This window comes from Protobothrops mucrosquamatus, unplaced genomic scaffold, assembly GCF_001527695.2.
Source record: "Protobothrops mucrosquamatus isolate PMUCROS unplaced genomic scaffold, P.Mucros_1.0 scaffold2078, whole genome shotgun sequence".
In the NCBI taxonomy this organism is placed as follows: Eukaryota; Metazoa; Chordata; class Lepidosauria; order Squamata; family Viperidae; genus Protobothrops; species Protobothrops mucrosquamatus.
In genome coordinates this window covers 1-15,838 of record NW_015388182.1, presented here as the reverse complement: position 1 = coordinate 15,838, position 15,838 = coordinate 1, and the positions used below count along the sequence as shown (strand labels likewise).

The 15,838-nt window shown below is 36.6% G+C and overlaps 1 protein-coding gene across 1 annotated transcript in view; it reads left to right on the top strand.

Annotated features, from left to right (window-relative positions):
• Positions 1 to 15,648, top strand: part of SPEF2 (sperm flagellar 2) — a gene marked incomplete at its 3' end in the record, with an annotated part of 46,019 nt that extends 30,371 nt beyond the window's left edge. Inside the window, exons 11-16 of the mRNA XM_015824013.1 lie at positions 5,679 to 5,898; positions 8,157 to 8,287; positions 10,585 to 10,675; positions 12,355 to 12,431; positions 13,067 to 13,170; positions 15,392 to 15,648. Of these exons, the coding sequence (XP_015679499.1) occupies positions 5,679 to 5,898; positions 8,157 to 8,287; positions 10,585 to 10,675; positions 12,355 to 12,431; positions 13,067 to 13,170; positions 15,392 to 15,648 (880 nt within the window). The remainder of the gene's footprint in view (positions 1 to 5,678; positions 5,899 to 8,156; positions 8,288 to 10,584; positions 10,676 to 12,354; positions 12,432 to 13,066; positions 13,171 to 15,391) is intronic.
• Between the last annotated feature and the right edge of the window lie 190 nt (positions 15,649 to 15,838).

Below are 15,838 nucleotides of genomic sequence, written 5' to 3'. Positions count from 1 at the left end.
ACTCCACAATGACTGGAATATGATGATCTTCTGTTTTCAAAGTGGTTTTTACCTAGAGATGTTTTGGCGATTTTGGTTGCTGTTTTCAGTTTTTTAGGATATCTGAGGATATCTCTTTTCAAAGTACTGGCAGTTACTTTTAAAAAGCAATTAGTTAATAAATAATTAGTTAATAATAAATAACAGGTTGGATTCCAGCTAAGGTGGCTTCTATTGACTTTCTTGGTAAAACTTAAGTCATTGATTTTCATGGCAATTAAGTGTATCTGATTTAACTTCCATTCAGTCTATGGATTCATCACCTGTAGAAGTGATCCTGAAAGATCTCCTATAGTTTTTCTTCATTAAATCCTACAGAAAACAACTTAGTAAATATAGTTCCAAACATTAATGGGCTACCGTTTCTTCATCCAGCAGACCTCTTGCTTATTTTCCTGCTTGCATGAAATTATTTGTAATAACTTACATGCAAATTCTGGTCATCTCTAGTTCTGTAAACTACAATAATGTTTACTATAAATTCATAGTAGCTAATCTGATGTCTTCCAGACATTTGGAGTACAATTCCAGAGTTCCTTGCTATTGGTATGCTGCTAAGGCTGGTAAGAGTTGAAATCATAGGTCTAATAGACATAGGCTGTTGACTCCCAAGCTAAATATAACACTGGGTGAAATATATATTCATAAAATGTTGGGATAATCTTTGATGAAATTCACTCAGTACACTTAAAACATGCAAATTGTACATAGCCTATCTTGTCTTTCTGCCCCTCAATGGCACATGTAAGTATAGGCTGTTTATACGATAGGTATTCATTTTAAAAAGCTAATTTTAAGAGAATAACAGAGTTGGAAGGGACCTTGGAGGTCTTCTAGTCCAACTCCCCCCCCCCCCCCGCTCAGGCAGGAATCCCTATATCATTTTAGACAAATTGTTGTCCAATCTCTTCTTAAAAACTTCCAGTGTTGGAGCATCCAGAACTTCTTGGGGGGGGGGCATGGGGAATTGTTGCCATATTATTGTGTATATTTATAGCCCAAAATGCTGCTTGCTATTTTTCAGTTGTGTATTCAGTCTTGAACTAAGAACAGTATGGCTGCATCTTCTGTAACGCTTAATTTGATTCAGGAGACATTGTTCCAATTCTTTACCAGTCTGTTTTCCCAGTCCTAACCAAGAGGATGCTTAGTGAGTTTGCAAATGTATCACATGCTTACAGTTTGTTTTGAACAGCTTTACAACATTGATGAATGTTTTTAAATATATGAAACCTTAAACATTGTTACTGAATAATCCTCCCCTTCTTCCTGTCTCTTCATGGCTTCTTCTCTTGGTTTGTTAATTGGCATTCATTATCTCAGTATTTCTCAGCCTTGGCAACTTTAAGATGTGTGGACTTCAACTCCCAGAATTCACCAGCTGACTGGGAAATTCTTGGAGTTGAAGTCCATATATCTTAAAGTTGCCAAGGCTGAGAAACACTACATTATCTAAATAAAGTAGAAAATTGTGGCTTAATAGAACCCAGAATATTTTCATCAAAGCTAATGTGAGATGGTTTGGAGCAGCAGATAAGGATATGCACTTATTTCTAATTTATGAAATTGAGGGTTGTTTGTTTGAGCTCAGCCATAGCTCATGTTTCTGATTATGCAAGCTAAGAGTTGTAAGAAATAACAAGTTGTGCCCCTTTGTCTATGATTCTTTTTCCACTCTGCACCTGGAGCCACTTCCTAACATGGTTAGAGTACTGCATCATTTCTATTTACACTTGAACTAGCAAACATGGTTTGAATTTATTACTTTATGGTGAGAAAAAGTTACAACTGGTTTCTACTGTTACATTGGTGAGAAAATTAAAAATGTATCTGTCCATTTTGGATATAACAGCCAACTATGTTTTTCCTAAATCAGAGATTGACTTAGAGCTAAGCAGACTCACAAAACTTAAATCTATTCCTTTAATAATTATTTGGCAATGTACAACAAAAATCCAGACATATTTTTGTTTTTTTAATTAACTAGTTCTGTTACTAAACAAAAAAATCAGGTACTATATATGTATTCTGTAGTATTGTGACATCAGTCAACATAATTAATATTGCAATTCAATTTAATTTGTTCTGTGCAGTAAACAATTATGTGCCGCCCAGTATTCAATAGAATATTTGATATAGGCTAACAACAGTGCAGAGTAATCTGTAGTTACTACTTCCTGTGATTTTGGAAATTGTACTTTCGTTGATGCTGCCTGTAACTGTATCTGCTTTTTTTGTAATTGCAATCATTTAGTTTGTAATTACTATACCAAATCTTTTTCACAAGTACTAATACCAAGTCAAGTATCCTCAACCTTTAGCTGAGGAGAGGAAAAAACATTTGGTGTCTTCCAATCATCAGGTACCACACTAGTATTTTACAAGTTTTGAAAGATTTTTGCCAGACCATTGATATCTGGTAGTGGCCTTGGAGATTTAACTAATTCAAAGTAAAAACATATTTCCTGAGCGTGATTTTATTATACTCAAATTTTGGTCCTGTTCTTTGCAATTTCTTGTTGAACACATTTTTTTTTCCTTGGAGAAGACTAAATCAAACTAGGAGTTGAATAACTTTGTCTTTTTTATCTGTTAGCATATTGTTATCTTCACTGAGGAGCTACTGTGAAACTTGTTTTATTTTAAATAAATGTAAAGGAACTTCTGTGGTGATTGTTCTTAGTATCCTTCAGCAAATTCAGTTCTTTAGACTTTAGATTGCCTGACACTATTTATCCACCAATCCTTCCCTCCATCTATTCATCCAAAGAAATGCTGGGTGGCCATAAAATTGAATTACAAGTACAGGTAGTCCTTGATTTATATGCATTTGTTTAGTGACCATTCAAAATGGTATTGAAAAAAGTGACTTATGACATGTCACATTTATGACTGTTGCAGAGTCCCCATGATCACATGATCAATATTTGGGCACTTGGCAACTGGCATGTATTTATGACATCTGTAGTGTCCCCAAGGTCATGTGATCACCATTTGTAACCTTCCTAGCCAAGTCTGACAAGCAAAGTCAATGAATGAAGCCAGATTTGCTTAACGACCACATGATTCATTTAACTGCAATGATTTGTTCAACAGCCGTGGCAAAAAGATCATAAAATGGGGCACAACTCATAACTACTGCCTTGCTTAACAGTAGAAATGTTGGGCTCAATTTTGGTCATAAGTCAAGGACTGCCTGTAGTCTTTGTTTAGCAACTGTTCAAGCGCAATGGTGATGAAAAAATAACTTGGCAACCATTCCTTGGATTTTTGACCTTTGCAGGTCTGCAAAACAAAGGAAAGCTATAGTAAAATTTAATGTTTCACTTAGCAACTGCTTTATTTTACAGTCAAGTAGCATGTCCCCATTGTGGTAGTTTAAAAAGAGCTACCAGTAATAAGTAATATGCCTATAATTACCTGTATGCACTCTTTCTTAGAGACTTTTTTTAAAATCCCCTATGTGTGTCCTTTTTTGTTTTCAGGTCTTCACTAAGGTGAGGCCAGCTTTCACTCTTTCTTTCTCTCCACATTTTAAGATAACTGCCTCTGACATGTCCAAACAACAGCAGAAGGAATTTCAACTATTCTGTATTAAGGTTAATAGAAGTTAATAGGCTCTTCTCCCTCCTTTTAAAAAAATTCCAGAGGTGGTTTGTCAAAGTACAAACAACAAAGAGACTTGAGGTATCTCAAAAGAGAAATTTATTAAGGTATAAGCCTTTATTGATTACTGCTCAACATCAGATTAATTATTTGTCCTGCTTTGGCAAGGATGTGTGAATTCCACTTTTGGCTCATTTACATCTGGTTACACCCTGTTTAGTGCTTGGATTTGTATTCATGCATTGGAGTTTTATAGAAAAGAAGGAAGATATATTTGATAGAGGTATACAGGTGCTGTTGCCTAGGCAAAAGAGGCTTGCATATCTCCACCAAGGCTGTCTTTACAAGTCTTTCCATCTTCTGTTTCTTCACTTCCCACATATGTTCAGAAATTAGGCCTGGCAAGTCCCCTGGCCAGAGATTTTAAAAAAGCACACGGGATCTTGGAACAAGAGAAAATCTATTTCGTCAAAAAGTTTCAATTGTGCTGGCAGAGTAAATATAGTCTGCAAATGATTGTTTTTCTCAACATCCATGCTCAGCGAAAATCTGACAATGCAGGTTGCAATATATCTTAGGTTTTTTTTGTAATCTCATTTCCCAAAACACAGTCTTTGGCTGAGAAAACTATTTACTTTTGCTAGTAAAATTGAAACATTAATGGGTGTTTTATTTTGTTTAGACGTGGGAAAAGATAATTCATTCTCAATGTATAATGCAGCTAAATTCAAATATTTCATGCTTTGAGATTTTGAATGAAAATGCCTGGGCATACCTGTATATCCAGTACCCGAACCATTGAACAGAGTTCTGCTTATAGGATACTGCCATTCATAAAGCAAAAAAGTAAATTTCATCAATTTCCTTTTCTGCTGCAAAACAGGAGTGAGAATCCAGGGAAATTGCATCATTCTTTGTTCTTCCTTCAATTTCAAGCCTATTCACAAAATTTTCATATTAACAATATAAGCCAATCCTAGTAAATTAAGTTAAAGTTTAAAACAAAAAAAATCAAGCTTTCTAGTCGTATTGAGAAGAAGGAAAAGGTCTTCATGTCTCCAATTGATACTAACAACAAATCACATGGACCTTTATTATTAATAGTAGTAAGAACAATCTGCTTCAATGTGGTTTGTTTTCAAGTGGCTTATTTATGGCAGCCTTCCTTAACCTCATAACTTCTATATGTGGTGAACTGCAGCTTCTTTAATTCTCAGTAAGAATGGTCAACACAACTGGAGAACATGAGTATGGGAAGTGTTGATTACATCATAATACACCTATAGTACCACTGAAATCAAAAGCAAGTTTGCTAGTAATAACAGGAGGAAGAAAGTCATTTATGTCGTTAAGATAGAATTCCTAGTGAAACTTAAGTTATTGTGGTTTAAATGAGCAGGTGAAATTTATTACATGAACAAAGCCTATTAACTTCTCTTGTTAGTGATGAAAAATATTAAGCCATGGTCATAGCTTTTGCACATAATATACATAATACAGTGGCTCATCTTCCAGAGAGTTTGTTATAACTGAAACCCAATAGGTTGTTTGGACATGATTTCTAAAATTACCAGTCTACAGAGCCCAGGGGCCCCCAACCCTCGGTCTGTGGACCAGTACTTGGCCACAGCATACCAGCAACCGGTCTGCACAAACAAGGAAAGCCCATCTGCAAGATGCAGGCAGCATACAAAACCACACCTCCTCCAGTCCACGGAAAAACCTCTCTCCATGTAACCAGTCCCTCGTGCCCAAAATTTGGAATTATGGGAATAGGAGTCTGGGTAACTGGATATCTGGACAGTACCAGGTTGGGGAAGGTCCATTTTTGTTAATGGCTATAAGCCTTGTGAATCTTAAATGAAATAACTTGCTGTAGCCTTTTCCTTTGTTCAGATAATATCTTATACAGCTCAATGGAATTTACTGCTAAGTAAACACCCATAGGATTGTGTTTCAATTTGGTTCCTTTTTCCAGCAGCCTGGATGGATGCAAAATGTTCCATTTTATTTTGTGATTTCTCTTACTACAGGCTATGATTGAGGAGTGGTACCCTCCTGAAGAGATCAGAGTAAATAAACCACCTCCTGATAATGTAATATTGGGTCATGTGATTCACAGATTGATGGAACTAGTACATCCCCCAGAACCTGAACCACCACCATCTATATTTTCTCCATTTCCTATGAAAGGTTGCATTATGGGAAAGCTCTATAGCGGGAAAACCACCTGCTTAAACTTCTTAGAAAAAGGTAGGGTGGATTTCTATTTTCCCTAGAATTTATTCTCCTCTTGATGTCTTTTGTACTGTCTGTGGGACAGAGGGCTTTCCTCCCCCCCCTCTGAGTAATGTGTTTCTTCAGTTTATGGAGGGCTGCGTGTCCATTGTTGAGTAGATCAAAACTGAAGATAGGAGGAATCCATTCTCACACTTTTTGTGATAGGAGGAATCCATTCTCACAGTGCTTGTGATCAGTAAAATAAAGGAGTAGGATTGTAATTTGAGGTTCATAGAAACATGGTCAGGGAATATGTCTTGATTTTGGATGAGTTTAAGTTTCTATATTCTAGGGAACTGGTGGAGTGGCTGAACCTTTATATAGTTCCTTTAGGAAATATTTGGAAAACTGACAAAGTACCAGAAAGAGCAGAAAGTAGATACTTACTAGAATTAGAGACCAATCAAACTTACCTAGATATCAAGGAAGAATCTAATGCAGATCATACCGATTTTTATGCACCAAGAAAAACAGTTGTATGTTTCTGTGATTTGTGTCACACTCAGTTCTGAAAAGGCTCAGAGTAGCACAACAAAAGCAAAATAGAATTCTAAAAAATCAAACCCAAACATTCAATAACAATCAACATCCTAGTTATTAACTCACCAAGGAACAGTTGCAACAGTTATATACTGCAGGGAAGGGATATACTCTGAGTCACTTTATTGGTGAGAGGAGTAGCATATAAATTAAGTGAATCAATCAATAAAAAAGCATCAATCCCCAAAGACATTCTGGTACTTGAGAGTCACAAGACTTAAGTGGGGGCATACCTAACTCAAAAATTATATATGAAGAGTGTTCATCAAGAGTTCCCCATCAAGCTGGAGGAAGTCTCAAATAGTTTACAAGATTCAATCCTGGACAATACATTCTTCTGTCTAATAATTTAGATGAAGATGTGGAAGGAATCTTTATCAAAGAGCTTATTCTCCAAAAGAAAAAAATCAAACAATATTATTAGACAAATGGCTGAGAATAACAATAAAGTTTAAAAGAAAAAGGTGCAGTGTTAAGAAACCAGCTGTATCTTACAGATGTGCATATGAGAGAATGTGGGTAATGTATATACATACTGTATACCTGTACACACAAACACACACAGAATTGTTAATATTTGTTAAAAATGTCTATATATAGAAGCTGATAACAGAATCAGCAATGTAATACTGCTATGAAAATGCCATTTTAGACTGCACCAGAAGAATTTATAAATGATGCAAGGGAGGGTTAAAATCAGCAATGCATATTGAAAAGGGACAGAACCTTCATTGCTATGTATTAACTATCATTTTGGTGTTTTGACACCCATCTTGGATGTCATTGAATACACAGGAAGTAATTGTTCTACTTTGTTTGAGCTTCTTAATCAAGACCTGCTCTTTATAGTTCCAGCTTATAGGATACAGAGCACTAGATTTAAGCTAAAGAAGATGGATTCTGATTTAATGTTATTAAAAAAAGCAAGAACAGCTAAACAATGGAATCAGTACTGCAGACAACCAGAAGTTAATTATGTGCTGAGAATATTTAAATCCTACTCTGGGCAGGGGGGTTGGATGACCTAAATGACTCCTTTCCCCTCAAGACTACAATCATATTAAATTATGCCAATAACTATTTGTGACTTCTTAGATACTATCTTGTTTAGAAAACAGTACTGTCAATTAAGCATAAAAGCTTGCAAAACAAACAATATCAGTATTTATTTATACAGACACGCCAATGAAGTTCCATAATTACTTGGGAGTAATTAAAATGGCATTAGCAAACAATTGGATAGATCAATGAAATATTCTGAAAGGAGATACTATCTTGCCCAGCAACTAATTTTGAAATGCCTAAGGATGTGTCTTCAAATCCCTAAATCTTAGAAGGAAAAGTTCCTTATTAAGCTTCTTATATCATGTGCCATAAGCATTTTGATTCTAACTGATTGGAGTTTTCCCAAATCCACAAAAGGGCCTTTTTCTTATCTATTTCATGGCTCTTTGTGGCAAAGCCAGGAAGTATATGTTCCCTGGGCATGAATGATGTACTTTATTAATCCTCGTGGTTTCCAAAATTTGGATTTGGTTCTATAAAGAGCAGTACAGTAGTGAAAATTATTTCTGTCATTTTCATAAAGATACATAGAAAAGCATTCCTCTGATTGCATTTCCCTCTACGATCTGTTTTTTTATGATGGCATAAAATGTAAGCCCATTATAACCTGGTTCTCTCTGTGTCAGTTTTTAATATCCAGGTCCTATCTCTGGATGCATTGATTGCAGAGGCAATTAAATCCTTCCATGAAAATGAAATGGCAATTGAAAGTCTATTTCCAGCCACAATGGAAGACTCTTCCTTGAATCAACTACATGTAAGTAAAATCTGGCACGGAGTGGTAAACTGAAATTGTGCTTCCAAGGACTGTGTGCTGTCCTATAACAATTGATATTAAAATAAAACATTCAAATTGTGTCCTTCCTCTTCCAAATATATCCATAAAGTGTTGATTGAGGGCAAAAGTCTCTGTTTATTTGTACGTGCTGCCATAATTTTCAGTAAAGTTTGCTCAGGAGAACTTCATAGAGTAAATCTCAATTTTTCATTGTGCCTTGTAAGAATAACTCTGTTTGAATTCCATTGCCTGAAACAATTTTTTTGTTTTAGTTGGTATTCATATATTGAAAATAATACTTTTTTCTAATGGTTCAGTGACAAGATGAATACCTGTGGTTATTTGAATTATCCAGGTTTAGGGATGTTACTCTTAAGTCCCACTTCAGGATTGGGGTGTAACTGGAAGTCTTCTTGGACTCCCAGCTCTTGCTCAAGGAGGTAGATGGCAACTGTAGCCAGAAAGGAATTCACACAAATTCATCTAATGATCCAATACCTGGATTATTAGGCTAATCACTCGTGCTTTGGTCATTGTGTAGCTAGACTATTGCAAAACGCTATACATGGGGCTGCCCCTTTACAATTCAAGGTGCTGGTAATCACCCAGTTTGGTCTTAGAGGTTAAGGCACCAAGCTAGAAAGCAGGAGACTGTGAATTCAGCTCCTGTCTTAACCATAAAGCCAGCAGGGTGACCTTGAGCCAGTCACTCTCTCTCAGCCTAACCTACCTCACAGGGTTGTTGTTGTAGGGAATATAGGAAGAGGAAAGTGTGTTGAATATGATCCCTGCCTTGAGTTATTTGTAAAAATAATAAAGATGTGATACAAACAAACAAATAAAATGAAGTCTTTATGACATTAATTATGTGCCATCAAGTCATTATCTAGTCTTAGAGCCTGACTGACTGAGAGATTGTTCACCCTAAACAAGGACATAGAGCATATTTTTGTCCTTTGTGGAAGGCCAAGATAGAGGCCCGCCTCACAGGGTGGGGGGCAACAGCAGAGAAAGCTTTTTTCCTGGACCCTGCTTGTTGGAATTCTTTGGCTAGCGGGATCCATAATATACCTTCCCTGCCTGATGGAGTGGGATGGGATGATGTAGTGCAATGAAGACAGTTCTGTAGCATTAAATCCCCATACTATGTAGGTCATAAACAACACCTTGAATTGGACACGGAACCAGAGCAGCACTCAATGCAGCTCACACAGCAGAGGTGTTACGTGCACCATTCTTTGGGCTCCCAGGTTTGCCGCATTTTGTACTAGTTGAAGGTTCTGGATACATTTCAAGCGTAGCCTTGCGTAGAGCACATTGCAATAGTCCAAACAGGAGATGACCAAGGCATGAGCGATCAAGTAGAGACCCTCCCTATCCAGAGAAGGGCTTAAATGTTTTAAATAGTTTGCATACTATATGCCAGGGGTAGGCAATCTTGGCTCTTTTATGACTCGTGGACTTCAACTCCCAGAATTCCTGAGCCAGCCATGCTGGCTCAGGAATTCTGGGAGTTGAAGTCCACGAGTCATAAAAGAGCCAAGGTTGCCTACCCCTGCTATATGCCATCCAGAGTCATGAAGGAATCGAGTGGCCTTATAAATTTAATAAAAACATGTCGGTCACAAGAATATATATATGTTATCCATTGCCATTTTGTTTGTGCTTATCTTTTACATCCCCCTCTAAACTTGTGAGTCTTTGTCCTTTTCTGAATTGAGAACTGAAGGCATCTGATCAATTGGTTGCATACGGTTGGTTTTCATTGGGAGAAAAAGCAATGTCATGAATTCTCTTTGAAACTGGAAAACAATGCAAATTTCATTATCCAGCAGGAGGAACAGGGATGGCTTCATGCAACATGCTAAGGCATTGGTTTTTTTAAGCAATAAACCCTGGCTTATCAGCCACAGCTGCTAGATTCATGACAACCCCTGAATGTCTGAATCTAGTCATTAGGATATATAAATTGTTGTTTATCAAATTGACAGAAAGGAAGGGAATTAATCCAATACACTGATAAATAAATTGTACTTTCCCAACAAACTAGGGTTAACAGCTCTTGCTCAATCCAAAATAGGAACCCAGCCATTGTGTCAATACTACACCATATCAAAATGTATTAATAATGTTCTTTCATTGGATTCTTGTTGAGTTCTTAAAGTATTATATACGCTGTTCAGTGCTGATTTTTACAAAACTGTTTTCCAAAATTTACCAGTGTTTTGCAAATAGACAAAAAAAATGGCTAATGATTTCTTTGCTTATTTGAAAAGGTTCTGAAAGAGGCTTCTAAGGCTTCATTGATAGTATTGAAAACTTATGAGTCAGCAGAACAGAACATAGAAATTTCAGAGGCGCCCAAAGGTAAATCCTTAAATAAAAATCTGATGTTGGATTTTAATGTTCATCCACACCAGGCTTAAAATGAGATGGCCAAAACATAAAACTCTTACTTTGCCAAAATTGCCACATCAGGGCTGCAAAAATTCAGGTCACCCCTGGAGCATAGAGCTCCAAAATATTGTAATTTGTTGCCACCACATAGTAGTTGCAGATACAGCCCAGATAAAGTATCCCAGATTTGCAGCATTAATTCATTTTTTCATTCATTATGTCCATTTGGTCCTTCTCCTTACAACAGGATTTGTGAAAAATTTATATGGATTTGTAAGTTTTTGCAACAGTTCTGTTACTGTAAAGCTGCCACATATATCACTTTGTAAAACTTTAATTTTAAAAGTTTTAAAAGACATTAATACAAAGTCTTATCTCAAATAATTTCAACAAGTTTGGCAAAATGCTGGGGCAATGATTCTTACCATCAAAGTCCTTTACAAAACTACAAATTATAAGTCTTTCAGGAGCAGAATTTTGCACTGTTTGGCACATGATGTGTGTGGAGATGGTATCATAAAGCATGGCCAATGTTCATGGTATGAAGGTTGGGTTCTTCCAAACTACTTATTCTCATTCTCTCTGCATTGGAAGAAAAAGTTTTAAGTTCAAAATTATTTATATGTTTTTCAATTTTGGCAAAGCTATATTTTATTTTAGCTCACCTGCTTTTTTATGTTTCTGTATTACTGATATAAACATGCACACGGGTATTAAAAGACGTTGTTGATATGGTTTTGGTTTATTCATTTAGTTCACATGCAGTGATAAGATGCTATTTTTTTCTCTCTCTAATGTTTTTCCTGCAAGTGCAGGATCCACTTTTTCAAATCAACAAAATGTTCATTCATGGAAATGAATTAAGTAGGGCTGAATGAGAGTGACTGGCCCAAAGTCACCCAGCTGGCTTTCACGCCCAAGGCAGGGCTAGAACTGTCAGTCTCCTGGTGATTGGCTGAAAATCAGCCAGCCAGCTTTCATGTCTAAGGCAGGACTAGAACTTACAGTTTTCTGGTTTCTAGCCTGATGGCTTAACCCAGTGGTAGGCAACCTTGGCTCTTTTAGGGCTCGTGGACTTCAGCTCCCAGAATTCCTGAGCCAGCATGGCTCAGCTTGGAAACTCTCCCTTTCCCCTCAGCATGGCTGGCTCAGGAATTCTGGGAGTTGAACTCCACGAGTCATAAAAGAGCCAAGGTTGCCTACCCCTGGCTTAACCTCTATACCAAACTGGCTGTCAGATCAGATGCTAAATAATGTGAACTTGATCATGATAATAATGTGATGGAATGAGAAGAGTTATAGCTAATCTGAAAGCTGTAACCATGATGAAATTTAGGAATCAAACTGAGAAATGTTGGTTATACCACAATTCTTGGAAGCTGGATACAAAGACAGTGAAAGGAACAGTGAACAGACAGAACTTAGAAATTCATCAGTAATCCATTTATTTCAGTTCATGTTATACATATATAAACATTTTTGTACATCTTAGTATTAAATTTTATTATGTATCTTTAAAAATGCCATACTTGATGATAAATCAGTTTTCAAGATGCGTTTGGTACAGAGAGTGGTAGACCATGCACTAAGAATTAATGTTAATATCCAAATCCTAATTGTTTTGCTTTTTGGTATTTTACTGTTCCTAGAAATTATTGAGAAACCAAGCTCTGCTGTGATGGTTGACCAAATGGAGATAAGTGAGGATGAGGATGAATTAACCAAAGTATGAACTGGATTTTAACTTCTGTTATATTTAATTATTAAGGTTGTTTCTCACAAAAGTCTGAAAGCTGAAGGTGCAAAATAGACATCAATCAATATACAATTTATTTTTCTTGTTCCAGAAAATAGAATAGAAACAATAATTTCCAACTTAGAAAGTTGTATCAACTAAAAATTGGAAAGAACGTTTTGATGCTATAAGCCACAGACAATTTTATACGTCTGTGGATATTATATAAATATATGTAAGTGTGATTGGATTTGTCGACCAAACTGAAGAAAACATATTTTATACCTATGCAACTATTCCACCTTTTTTAACTATCACTGGGATTTTTCAGAAGCTAAACTCAGCAACATTGTAGCAACATTAAACTATTCAAAATAAGTCAATTATTTTCTCTCCATATTAAAATAAGAATTCCAGGTAGTGATGTCTTTCTGAATGATTTGTTCTTATGTTCTAATTAGAATTCTGCATCCCATAGTTCACATTTCATTTTTAAAAAATCATTGTTATTGTTTTAAGCAGAAGGGTGGGATTTAAGTTTAATAAAGAAATGCGCACATGTGGGAAAAGATTGTGTTTTTACTAAACTTGAATGTCTTTTTAAATATCTCTCATAAATTCCACAGCTTTCTCTTCGTGCTCAGCTTGGTGCAGGAGCAGAGACATTGTTAAAGAAAGGAAAAAAGATTCCAGATGAATTACTAGTTGGCATCATGGTGGAAGCTATTAGGTATGACATAGGTGTCTGCTTAACTTTTATGTAATGGTAGAGTCAGATTTTGTCAATGTAAAGATGCCTAAATTAGTCTTGAAATAGTCTCCTGTTAAACGGAATAAGAGCTTGTTTACCCAGACAGGAAATATTAATCATAACATTAAGTTTATATTCACGGTCTAGCTTTCAGAGTTTTGTGGTTCTGAAATGGCATATAAGGAAAATATATCCACATTTCTGCAAGATGAAACAAACAAAACAGTGCTTGGTGCAAATAACAAATGGTGCACAGGTAGTCCTCAACTTAGAACGTAATTGAGTTTGGAATTACAGTCATAAGTTATGGAGGTTGCTAAGCGGGTTACCATGCAACTGTGCCCAATTTTATGATTTTTTTGTGGCGGTCGCTAAGTGAATGCTGCAGTCCTTAAAGCAAACCCATTTTCTTCAATGGGCGTTTTTGCTGGGAAATAAAAATAAACAGCAGAAACTGACAACCTGTCAAAAATAACATGACTCTAGGATGCTGCAAACAGCCATAAAAGTGAAATGGTTGCCAAGCATCCAAACTACCGTCCCGTGACTGGTGTGCCTGTGTATAGGTTCTGGAACCAGGTGATAAACAGCTCTGGGGAGGCCCATTGAAACTTCAAATGGGTACTAAGTAACGAATCATTAAGCGAAGATTACCTGTAATGTTATGTTTCCTACATTTTCATTTTAGATTTGTTTTATTTACCTTGAGCAAGTTTGTAAGTGGGGTCTAATATATTGTAGTCCTCACAATCATTAATTCAGTTTTAGTTTTTGTCCCTTTGAATCAGTCTTAACTTTTGGCTACTTCCTGGAGGAGTCCCTGCAGTTTTCTTGGCAATATTTTCAGAGGTAACTTGCCTGTGGCTGCCTCCTAAAGCTGAGAGAGAGAACACAGAATCATTGGGCTGGAAGGGACCTCCAAGGTCTTCTAATCCAATTAGAGAGAGACTAGTCCTAAGTCACCCAGCTGACTTCAGACTATGGCAGGACTAGAATTCACAATTTCCTGGTTTCTAGGCTGATGCCTTACGACTACTACATCAAACCGGCTCTCCTTTAATGTTTACACAAGTTAAATGATTTTGATGAAATTATTAGACAATAATTATTTAGACAAGTTAAATTATTGTGATTATGTAGGCTGAAAGGATTATTTTATGAAGTGTTTCTAATCTTGATTTGCCTGGGTTTTGACTCTCAAAGTCAAATGTAGCTTTTCAGTCAAATATAGTTTTCCTAAATACTTGGCCTGTTCTTCTTTATTTATTGAGGCAGAGATATGTCAGTCTCTACAAGTTCCAAAAAATTTAGTACATTGCAATAGTCTTGTTACTTGTAGAATGCAGTGTTATTTTCACATTATCAGTTCCTGTAAGCAACTCAATATATACTTCCACCAGGAGGCGAATCACAATAGGATTCAATGTACAGTACTTCAGTATTGATATATTTGCCCCAGAGATACTCATCTGCCTTCTTGCTTTTTGCATTCCACCAAGTTTAGTCGTATTTGTGGCATGCAGGTATTTCATTCAATTGGACATTCACTTTCCACCCTTTCTCTCCCAGTTTCATTGTGTAGCACATGCATCCTGACAACACCAATTAGCTGTTGTTCACCCCATTCCAGTACTGTCGAAAGCCCATTTTGAAAGAATTAGATTTGGGAAATAATAAAGTCCCTTGAAGCCAATGCCCAGGTACTGGAGGGGAGAAGACAGGCCCACCTGCCTTCTACTGGTGACTTCATTATATCACTGATTAAAGTGAAGAGCACCAGGCTGTGACATAACAAAGCTTCTCAGGAAAAGGAAGAAAATTTTAATGTAATGCCAGTGTAAGCAAAGACAACACTGCCTCAGGTGTCATGTGGGAGTATTTTGAAGACACAAAAGAAAAATGTTTTGGGGGGCATGTTTTTGTCACAGGTTGATAAAAGTGGAGAAAAGCTCTTAATTTTAACTCATTTGAAGAGCACCAACTGTGGAAAGATTGACCAAAGTGGGTTTACTCTCAGGATCTATGCTTTTGATGTATCAGAATTCCAAAATATAAATTTTAAATGTAGCATTGGAAGAAGGGGCAAATTTCAAAGGATGTTGTTTTAGTTAGAGTTTAATAATTTCTTCCAAATATATTTCATTTTTGGTCTTGATCTATTGATTGCTCCCTCCCTCCCTGCCTCCCTTTTTTGATTTAGTCGGCTACAGCCAGAAAAGGGTTGGATCATGGATGGATTCCCAATGACACTGAATCAGGCTAAACTGCTTGAAAAAGCATTGACCGGACGAGATCCAGACCAGACAGAAACTAATACAATAAACTTGAAAAAGCCCACACTGGTTATAGACCCTGCAGCTCCAAAAGAGCCCCCTGTGCATCCACCTGGTCTTGACTTTGCTATTTTGTTAGATGTTACAGACTCCATTGTGATGAATCGGGTAGCAAAGGAGAAGGGTAAGTTCAGTATTTAAAGCATGCAGCAAGGGGGAAAATTTATTGAGAGATTGACATCATAACCTATAGTCTTCAATTAGTGATGGGTAATTAGGACCTGAATTTCCATCACTAAGCAATGTGGTTTTAAAGCACAACATCATGTAGCCAATCTGCTTAGTGACGGCAGTTCTGAGAATCTCTGGTTACC